The sequence below is a fragment of the Brachionichthys hirsutus genome, unplaced genomic scaffold, assembly GCF_040956055.1.
Source record: "Brachionichthys hirsutus isolate HB-005 unplaced genomic scaffold, CSIRO-AGI_Bhir_v1 contig_1457, whole genome shotgun sequence".
Classification (NCBI taxonomy): domain Eukaryota; kingdom Metazoa; phylum Chordata; class Actinopteri; order Lophiiformes; family Brachionichthyidae; genus Brachionichthys; species Brachionichthys hirsutus.
This window is the reverse complement of record NW_027180767.1, coordinates 5954-17263: the sequence shown is the minus strand read 5'-3', so window position 1 is coordinate 17263 and position 11310 is coordinate 5954. Positions and strand designations below refer to the sequence as shown.

The 11310-nt window shown below is 44.3% G+C and overlaps 1 protein-coding gene across 1 annotated transcript; it reads right to left on the bottom strand.

The window, feature by feature from the left end:
* Positions 1-2110: 2110 nt before the first annotated feature.
* LOC137916665 (RNA-binding protein Musashi homolog 1) lies at positions 2111-10828 on the bottom strand (the record flags this gene model as incomplete). The annotated part of the gene is made up of 10 exons (XM_068759637.1): positions 2111-2152; positions 2298-2452; positions 2529-2582; positions 2736-2792; positions 3237-3317; positions 4120-4237; positions 4392-4474; positions 4755-4803; positions 10302-10394; positions 10787-10828. Coding segments are annotated over 10 exons (774 nt in total), but the record flags the coding sequence as incomplete, so codon positions are not given.
* Positions 10829-11310: the final 482 nt, after the last annotated feature.

Below are 11310 nucleotides of genomic sequence, written 5' to 3'. Positions count from 1 at the left end.
GGGGGGAAGGCGATGCTGTAAAGCTTTTGGCGGGGGACAGCCCAAATCATCACGCGAGCTCGCTGGCTCCATCCAAAGCATCGGCACTTTTCTTTACATCAACACAACAAAACATCATTTAAGTCAACAAACTTAAATGATGTTTAACAAGATCTCAAAACAGAAAAATAGAATTTCATTTTTTTCTGAAAATAAGTCTTAATGCCGCAGAATTATGCACACATTGTCTGCTATAACCAATAATAGTACTATTTTCATTTGTAAAGGTAAAAAATAACTTATTGCTTTATTGTAGATTAAAAAGTTACAGTGTTGGTGTCCAGCAGTAGTTTTTATGTCGTGTCCCAGGCGGTCTGACCGAGGACCTGCCGGCTGGATCAGGAAGATCTGCTGTGCTGAACATCAAACAGGCTGCAGAAGAAGGCTGAACAAACGGGCTTCTTGTTTTTGCAAACTCTGAATTTGTTCCTTTTCGCTTTTTTTTTTTTGCTTTCCCTGTCAGCCAGCATCGTCTGAACCGAGGCCCCGGATCAGATCCGACTGGGAGCGAAACCCTGTTCCATTTCTGATTCCCTGCCCAAACCCCTCTGTTCACCACTACACAAGCAGCGACTGTACATTAACAATATGTCACTTCCAGAGGAGCACAAGTTCATTCAAACTAAATATGAAAAGTGAGGGAGGCGGGGCGAGAGGAGCAGATGGGCCAAAATAGAACAGGGCTTTTTTTTCAGTACCTAAACATGGCAAAAGAAACGCTCCTTCATTGCCAAAAGTAGTTCCGTATTACGCCTTGATGTATGCGCACACTCATTCACACACACTCAGATCAAATCACATGCAGCTCCAATAGTACGAAGAGGACAGAACATGATTGTGACGTTTTCTACAACTGCTTCTCAGTGAATGTCCTTCATTTTGTTTTCGAGGCGGAGAACACCGCTTAATTTTTTTTTTTTTTTTTTTAAACAAACACAAGAAAACAAAAACATTAAGAAGTGAATCGCGCAAAAAATATATAGGTATATAATATTTTCAAAAAGAGGAAGTCAAGGCGACCCCCGACCCGATGCTCCCCGGACTTCCGCAGGGAGTTCTGATTCTTCCAAAGGCCATCAATCTAAAGTTTCCTGACATTTATCTCATCCGGGTGTTAAAATGATCGGATTTGAGAAGCAAACCAAAGGAAGTGATGACAGAACTGCAGTTTAACAGAACAAAGATCCCAGAAAAAACTCCTGGAAGTCGTTTCCTCAACATCTGTAGACGACATCAAAGCAGCCGTCTTTCACACACACCACATGCTTACTGGTAAAAGTCGTGAGATGACCTAACTTGACATGTAGATGTTGTCAATCCCTTCCAAACCAACCAATGGCATGCAGCCAGTTCAGTAAACCCGCCCCGCCCCGCCCACTAACCCCACCCCCTCACCCTGTCATTTATGTACAATATTATACAGGAAGACATAAAAACATTGCTTTAAAACCAATTACAGAATAAAATACCTTACAGATTAGCATTATGTCAATATTAATAACAATATTACAAAGACTTTGTTTTTAAAGACTACCAAAATATACATTTTAGGTTTTTTTTACCATGTTTTTGCGATGCTCAAGTTAAAAAAGGGCTGCTTGATTTGTTCTTCCTTTGTTAAAAATGTTTTTTGGACAAAGAGCCATCTCACGCAGCTTCGTCTGTCCCTGTTCACATCAGTAACAGCTTTGAAGGAGTCCATGATGAAATGACATATCACTTTAAAGTAAAATACGAATTAAAAAAATCAAAAAAGTCCTCCTTGTCGTCATCAAAGAAGACAAATGTTTCCGCAGAGATTTTTTCCTTTTCTCGGCTTCAAACGAAAATAATGAGTAACGGAGGCAGGGACCTAGTTATTAGACTACATGAAGAAACGGGGACCTTATGTTGAAGTGAGTTAGTACAATAAAAAGATATTCAGTCAGTCGGTGGAGCCACAGGGAGCCAGGGGGAGCCTGTTTCAGCCTGTGGCCCGGCCAATCAAGTTGTGCCATCAGTGGGCAAGCAGCTTTCTGATTGGCTTATCAGCAGAGGAGAATCGCTCCCATCATTAGTGACCTGAGACGTCTCAGTGGTAGCCATTCGTGAACGCAGTAGCAATCAGGGGACCCTGAAGAAGCACAGAGAGGGGAAGATAAGATCTACTAGCTTTTTGAATAACATTTGTATCCACACACTCACGTACAGCTGTGTGTGTGTGTGTGTGTGTGTGTGTGTGTGTGTGTGTGTCTGCAGGACGAGGTGGTGTGACATACCCCAAGACCATGACCAAACCCTGTGCTGGGAACAGGGCTAGCGGCGCTAATGTAGCTGCTGACTCCTGAGTCCTGATTGGCTGCAGCATACAAGTCAGCCATTGGTCCAGGGCTGCTCGTTCCCAGGAAACCAGCTGTGCGTGAAGGGGTGGCGCCTGACAGAGACGAGGGAATTCAGACTCTTAACTGTCCCAGAAAGACGTGCACACATTAAAAAAAAAAAAACCTCACCTCTAACTACCGCTGCTGCTGCTGCCATTGGTCCATATGCAGTGAGGGGAATGGCTGAGGGTTAAAAACGCAACAAGTAATTACACTTATTGCCGCATCAGGTCGACAATATGTTTTGGTTTTGTTTTTTGCCCTCTTTCCATGGTTTTAATTTGACTCTCTGCTGCATGATAGCTTTTATTTTTCTCTTGGTGAGGAGCCACTGACCTGCAAGCTCAGCGGGGTGGGATGATGTCAGGAGGGGAGTCCTCTCTAAATGGAATTCTAGAAACAGAGAAGGTCAAAACGAAGTGCTTTAAACCACCAGCCAAACTACAAAGCTACACACACACTGAGACCCTGAGACATTTAGCTGTACGCTAGCATGGACTCAGAAAGTTTAAGACCTACTGTGAGGACAGGCAGGAAGGTCACAGCAAAAGGAAAGAGGATTACGTAAGCAGATCAAATAAACACAGACGAATATAGGGGGGGAAATAGGCACAAGCCAATAGACAAAGAAGGCCGTTTAGGGGGTTAAGAAATACGACTTAAATCTACAGGCAGCCATCCTTTATTAATTAAAACCACGTTAATTGTGTGTGTGTGTGTGTGTGTGCGCACATGAATAATAGAATTCATCAACCCGTTCTTTGAACTCTTCTCATGGCCTTTTACATTTAAATCAAAGACGTCGTTCTCTCCGGAGCTTGATGTGTTTTGACTGACCTGGGAACTGATAAGTATAACCAGGAGCGATTCCAGAGTAGCTCCGGCTGGTGTAGGTGGTCGTCTGGAAGCCTGGGTAGCCTGATGGGAGCGGAGAACAAGCATCGGTTCAGTGGCTGAATGAAGACGTGCAGAAAACACCATGGAGGGCAAATCGTTTGGTGCTCAAGACTCGAGCGCTACTCTTTTAGCAAATACTAACAGTGATAGCCGTAGAATAGCTCAAATGTATTTTATCAACTACGTTACTCTGTTCCAGTGCAGCAAGTATACGAAGTACACAGTCTATATTGATCAGGTACTATTGAAGTGCCTGCATTTTAAATAATATTATAATAAAATGGTTTTATTTAATTTCAGGGTCACACGAATTATGAATGAAAAAGCTCCAATGAGGAATCATGGCGCTGCAGTGCCGTCACTATCGCAAACGTCCAGTAGGGGGAGCCAAAGAGCCATAAGCACACAGATCTTTAAGTTTGTTTCCTCACTGGGGACTTTTTAAAGACACTTTCCTCCCCGCTGTTGAGGCCTCGAACCATCCATACCGTGGAGTTAAGAGTTTCTCATTCATCGTCAACATGGGCTGGGTTTAGTTTAGTTTTATAACATGGTAATAAAGCGTAAATACACCTCATTTAAATGTGACACTGGTGACAGATATTAAGGTGTATTTATATAGTTACAAATAGAATAGCGCCTGCTGAATGGATAAATATAGGATTTGGAATATACTAGATCAATTAAAACCACAACATCCGCTGCTTGTGAAGTAAACAAGGAGCGTCCCCTGTAATTAGTAGATTTACTGCGTATAAATGGCTGTTTCTGCTGTATTTCAGACACTGAATTTACTTGGGCAATGTATGATTTCGGATCTTACCCAGCATGCCTATTCCCAGCATGAAGGCATCCATCCCATAGGGCATTACCCTGGAGCGACCTCTGGCCGAGCCTGTTGGCGTCATCACCTCCTTGGGTTGTGCTTTCTTACACTCAACCTAAGCAAAGCAAAGCAGTGTTCATTAATTCAGAGTAAATACTGAGATTAAGACACACACACACACACACACACACACCCTGGGAGAGACGCTAGCGCATGCACGACTCAGAAAGCTCAACGTGAAAGCTCTCGCAGTCCGTCTCCATGCATACCATTTTGTTGTTGATCTCATGGAAGTGGATCTCGCACACTTTTTCCACCACGTCTTCATTCTCGAAGGTAACGAAGCCAAAGCCTGGAGGACACACACACACACACACACACACACTGATTGCTTGTTGTGCTAAATCCCGTGGTCTGAGCACACCGTCTCATTACATATATATGCATAAAAAAAGTTGTAACATAGAATATTTTTTATTGTAGTAAATATATTTAATCATTCCTGAATGAATGACGGTGACACGACCACGCCAGTTCTCCAGGGAGGACATGTTCACAGATAAATAGATGTCTTTCCCAAGATGTCCTCGCCTAGCATGAGGACGCTGCGCGGAGGACAAACGCGTACGTACCTCTGTGTCTGTTGGTTGTTTTGTCAAACATAAGCATGGCGTCGTCGACCTATGAGGACAAAGCAAAGAATGGATGAGCGTCGGTGTATTAACACACACACACACACAGCATGGGGCGCCATTGTCCCTCCTTAGCACCGGAGCTAGATTGTAAAACAGATGGAGGTGGTGGAGAGGAGAGAGGGAGGGTGACAGGTGGAGAAAGGAAAAATAAAGAATGAGAGGGGGGAGAAAAAGGAAGAGTGATGGAGAGACGAGGGAGGGAGGGAGACGCTGCATTAAAATAAAATCATCTCCATCAAGGTGAAAAAGGAGTGAGCGCTTCCCATTCAGGAGGTGAACCCCCCCCCCCCCATTCTTTGCTGTCTCACAAACTGCTCTCGCTCCCTTCTTCTCTTCTTTCTTTTATCCTTGCTGCCTTTTTCCCTCCCCACAAAGTTTACTATTCCCATGGAGACCCTGTGAAGAATTTCAATTAGAAAGAAGAAAAAACAAACTTACCCCCCCCCCCCCCACACACACTCAACTAATTATAACGAATAGCGTAGAGAGACAGGAGGAAAGGAGTGAGAGTAGAAATATAGAAGAGAAAGAAACAGACAAATAGAGAAATTAGGTTTTGATGGAGATTAAAATCTGTGAAGCATTTGGAACAAAGTGAATGGGGGCCTTTGTCTCCCTTTATTCTTCTTTTCCCTCCACTTTCCTCCTCACGCTCACCCCACTGCCCTATTCATATTCCTCCTCCTCCTCCTCCCCCTTCCCCCGCTCCCTCCCTCCATTCCTCGCTCGTCCTTCACTGGCAGGAAAGTTAGAGCTCTCGTGGCACGAGGAGAGAGAGTAGAGTTCATTTCCAGGACTGGATTTGGAGAATATCGTGATTCACAAAAATCTGCGCCGCCGCCGCCGCCTTGCCGCATCCCGTGAACACATATGGAGTACGACTACACGGCTATTTCCATTAGCCAGCACGCAATGAAATGCAAACCAGTGTAACATGAGTGGCGGCGGCCTCTGGGCGACTGGGCCGTACGATTTCTAACCCTTACATCAGATGGCAGGCAGATCCAGGCCCGCCGGTCGGATTGAGATTACATGTGTGTGAATCAGAGGGAGACCATCAGACTGTTCCTGTCCAAATGATGGAAATGAGAAAAGCGCATCCCTGACGCTTCCATCTCTCATCCCTGTCAGCACCTTGAACACAGCCGGGGCAACTGCTCCTCTTTCTGTCCTTCATTCAGGTTTTACCCCCCCTTTCCCCCTCCCCCCCCCCCCTTCCCCCTCCCAACCTTCCGGTTGCCCGAATTCAATGACGCAGCAGAGAGCCGGGGAACAGGACAGTAAGTCGACAGCTGCAAGCCAACATGCTATCATGAGTAGCGTTACATGCACAGCTAGCCCTCCCGTTAGCATTAGTAGCATCTAATCTGGACCAGCTGACCGGAGGTTAGCGTTACCCGCCTTCAACGCATTTGAGCCGTGCTGCTCCAAAGCCACATTTGAAACCAGGAAATACTGTCTCCGTTATGTGTGTGTGTGTGTGTGTGTGTGTGTGTGTGTGTGACCTTGCTGTGGTCACACAACAGCCCCTCGCCGAAGCCAATAAGAAGACGATCTCTGACGTCGGTTTCCCTGGGTGCTGTAAGGCAATCTGATTGGATGGCGGCGGGGGGTCTGGGATTGGCTTAATGCCGGCTCACCCACTAAGCAGCCAACATGTATGCAGAGACGAAATAAAAGTTAAGGGCGTACTTATGTGCCATCCTCAGGCGGAGGGGAACGTGGGTCGCCCGCGATCACGGCCAGCTTTCAGAACATCCCGTTTTCAGTGAAGCGCACGGCTATTATTTGAAGAACAAGCCTTTACTGAGAAGTCCATTTCACGATTATGAAAGGTAGCGTTCACATCCCCCCCCCCCCCCCCTTTCTGTTTCACATCTCCCTCTTTCATTCTCGCTCCCTCTCGCTCTCTCCAGCCATCTCTCTCTAAACAGGCCAGCAGACAAAGTGTGCAGTCAAGCCTCCTAATCGCCGGCTCACATGGGTGAGTGGAGTCCCAACTTTTCCTGTCTGCCCTGTCCATGCTGCATATTTCTCCTTATCCACTCGCACCGCCTTTTGCTTGCTGCTCTGGCTTCCTCTGAGTCTCCTCTCATGCGATTGACTAATCAGAAGAGTTAAAAAAAACAAAAAACACACACACGGTTCTGCACGTGAGGCACTTTCAGAAACGGAGAGCAAAAAAGAGACGAGAGGACAATGAAAGAAATTAGGGGTTTCCCGCAGATTTAGCATAATTGACTGTGCGACAATAAAACGCGGTAACGTTCGTTATCAAATTAGCTGCAAGACATTTTTCTGCTCCACACGGCCTCCGCCTTCAGCCTCAGCCAAAAAGAAGGGATGTGTTCCTGCCTCTTCTCCAGATTCAGAGTGGAATTGCTTCACCTCAGGCTTGGGACTCTTTTCCCTTACAAACATTACTGCTGTGTCCTGATTGGCTGAGGAACATTTAGCAATAGGAGGCCGGTTCGGTTCCGTTCTGAAACCACATGTTAAAATACACCTGTAGCACCGGGAGTGTCAGATGTACTGATTTGGGTGAGGTGGGCGATTCTGTTGCATTTGATCTGAATCACCAGTTTATTGAAGTTAATGTAAGTGCGCTTTCTGAACTAGAATCCCCCCCCCCCCCACACACAAAAAAATAAAATAAAATACTGGCACAGATCAAAGACATGCAAAAGGTTAATTGTGTATTTTGTGTGTTCCTCAGTGAGGCAGTGCCTCGGCAAGAAAATAAACAGGACATTAAGTCCTCCTCCATCCTAACCTGCACCTTGCAAACAAGGCTCAGATAATAAACAAGAAATACCTCCTGCTCAGCAGGAATGCGCTGTGGGATTGGGGCTATCCTCGATACAGCTTTGGTCTCACGTGTCCAAACAGTCCAAATATTCCCTCGTCCCGCGGAGGGACTGTTGTCTTAAGGACGAGCGTCTGCGATCCACAGAGAGTACCGATTCGACTCGGAGCTGCCATTTTAGAAAGAGCAGCCGGGAAGCGTGACAGATGTCAAACCGTGCACCTTGCAATTAGCGCGAGGGGTAAACATGGGACGATAATCCGAGACGCAGAATTACAGGAAGTTGAATTCGAACGAGCGGCTGAAATATGGTCGACTCAGAGGCCGACGGAGAGGAAACAGAGCTAGACACGAGGCACGAGGATTTGTGCTGTTAATTTCTTCCAGCTCATTAGTCATACCTCCTGAAGCCATGTTTCAGGCTCTTTCCTGCTACACCCTTATTGTTTCCGACAACTGGATCACCGGTCTAGAATCTTGGAGCTGGTAAAAAAAAAATGAAAAAAAAAAAAAAAACGTGTCTAAGCTTGCCTCACTGTCACACAAACCTTCCTCTGTCCATTCATGCAAATTTACACTTCTTACACTTTTTTTAAAAGGAAACAACAACCCAAAAACCCAAACTGGATTACAGCAGGACAATGGGGGGAAAGCAGGTCACCACGGCAACAAGCAGAGAGGGACTGGGGCAGGGTGTGTGTGTGTGTGTGTGTGTGGGATGGAGGGAGATGTGTCAGAGGTACTGATTTTGGGGGAGGTGGAAGTGTGGGGGGGGGGGCTGTTATAGGAGCAGCTGTTGCATTTGATTCGTTAATAGAGGAGCCTGAACTCCCTCAGCTAAAAAGTAACCCGACATTTCATGCATGATGAATGCTCTGATGCATTTACAGCCCATCAGGTTGTTGTTTCTCCTTCTTCAATCATTTCTCATCCTCACTATCTCAGCATTCCTCCCTTTCTCTGCCCTTCGACCCCTCTGAGCTCCCCTCCTGCTCGCTCCATGGGGGGCTTCTTCTTCGCTTACAGTCCCCCCACCATCCTGCCTCTTGTCTTGCCCTCCTCTCACTGCTGTCTTCTTCCTTCTCCCCGGCCACTCATCTGTCTCCACAGCATGTGTTTGCCTTTCACCAAATTTCATTCAAAGGAGCCGAGCAGGACAATTGTAGAAGCCAAAAACACGAGGATGAGATGGGAAATGAGAAAAACACTTTTAACAAAAGTGATAAAATAACACAATAACTATTACTGGGTCCACAGAGCAGGCCAAAAACCACCACACAGCATTTTTCTTTGTTTTCATTCTTACTAGAGCTCTTTGTCTCCTCTGTTCCTAATTTTCCACTTAGAATTTGGGCTTCCAAAATGTCTCACTTTTTTTTAAAGACATTTGACTCAAATAAAAAAAGCGATTTCCAAAAGAGAAGAAAAGCTAAAGCTTAAAGATGAATAAAAACATCCAAAAGATCCGCTGCTGGGTTGGGTAAGTAGGAGCATATCCAGTAAAAATATATATATATATATCTTAAAATCGGTATAAACATTGAATTAGCTATAAGAGTTAAACACTACAGGTCATCACGGGGAGTGACAGCTAGTTAGGGAGCTAACTGAGATTTTTTACATCATGGCAGCTGAAAACTAGTTTTCTGGCTAATTCTGGCTTTTTTAACCATGTGTAATTATGTGTTTATGAAATTGCATTGTCCCCTTTGAAATAAACTAATCTTAATCTTAATGAACAGTGAAACCGTTCATGTTCACTTAACCATCCATAAATGGCTGATTGAAATAGACTGCTAAAATTAATTAATACCATAGTGAACAATTTGGTGAATGTTTTAAATAGCCAATTGTAATGGTCACAAACAAAACAAAATGATTAGCTTAAAGTAGTAATTATTTGTTCAAATAACTAAGAGAAAGTTGAAATGCTTTACTTATAATGAACCCACAGATAATGAGGCTAAATTAGTTTAAAGTGAAATGGGTGAAAAAGCAAATAGAAGCTAAAAATCTATGTGTGATATATAACTGAAATTAATAGATCTTGAAAACAAGGTTCATTAATGAACTATTTGTTAAATTGAGATTAAAATTAATAGTTAAATACGGTAGCTGAAAATCAACCGAAAGCTCAGGAGACTGAATTAGCTTGAAGCTCAAAAAGATTAGCTCAAACTAATAGAAAAACATTATAAACAGATACAGAAAATTTAAATACGAATGAAAATGTATAAAGTGTTTAGGTACCGGTACATGAATGTAGCAGGATGCTAACAGCAGCCTTAAACGCTACAGTAAATAGTCCACACCCACGCATCATCAAATAAACAACTTTAAATATATAGTGTCCAGGAAGTCACTAACACACAAACACACACGGCATCTCAATGACCCACAAGCTTTAGCCGACCCGCCAACCCGGGACACGAGAATGAGATTCAACAATCAACCACGTCTGACTTTCAACACAAACTAATTACAAATATAATGACATTAAACAACATCCAATTCAACTCAATTTGAACACGTTTATAAACTGATGTTGGGCCTTTTGGCTGAGGGGGTTACAGAAATTAATCAGGCCAGATTCCCCGCCTGGAACGGAAGGCTGGGAAGCGTTGCACGAGTGAAACTGGGTTTATCACAGATACACGCCAGGTCTGTGCATCGTTTACCTTTCCAAACTGGTCGAAGTAATGCTTCACATCTTCAATGGTGGTATTGACTGACAGTCCTCCCACAAAGATCTTCTTTGTCCGAGTCACCAGCTAGCAACACAGAAGAAGAAGAAGAAGAAGAGGGCATCGATTACCCCTAATCAGATTAGGCAGGAAGATGCTGGTGGCATGGAGGCTTGTGTTTGTTGGTGTTTATCTAATCACAGATGTTTGTGAACTGAAAGCTCTTCGGCTCCTATTCGGATCACAGTCCGTTTCATTCAGGGCTCAGTTTGTTCATGTGTGTTTGTGTGTAAGATGTTAGCTGCTGATGGTTGGGGGGTTGGGTGGGGGTCATGGAGGTCACAGTGTCAGGACAGACAAGTGGATTGCCGCTCCTGAACTAAATCTAATCCCGGCCAATCAGGACCGAGGGATGAGTGGTGATGGATGACAACAACATTACGCCTCCTTACTTGTTAACCCTTTCAAGACACACGTACCTTTGGCTGCGCCCGGCGAGGAAACGCCACCTTTGGGTCAATCTGTGGGGGGAGAAAGAGAGAGACGAATGGCGATGAGTTTAAAGACGGTAGAATTATAGGAAAAACTTTACAGCCATTAGTTGAAATGTCTATATTATTTCAAGACACCTCATCGTGGGTGTGATTGCAGGCTTGACCAACTGAGACAGCAGCTACGGTAATATTTACTATATTTAAAGAATGCCGTCAAAGAAATGCTATTTTTTTTTAAACGTTTGATTTGCCTCTGGAGATGCACAAACAAGCCCACTGCTGCACTATAAAAATGAGAACTGTACTTTTTTAGGCATCATTACAAACTTCACTTGGTGTAGTACAATGATGTACAGATATACAGTACATCATTGTACTACACTCATAGGTGAATATATATTCCTTTAGTTTGCAGCGTCGGTTATAAATATAGAGCAGATGGGGGAAAAAAAGTCAGCATATTTGAAATATGAGGTAATCTTGCAATCACTCTTGCAATCAGTTCCTGT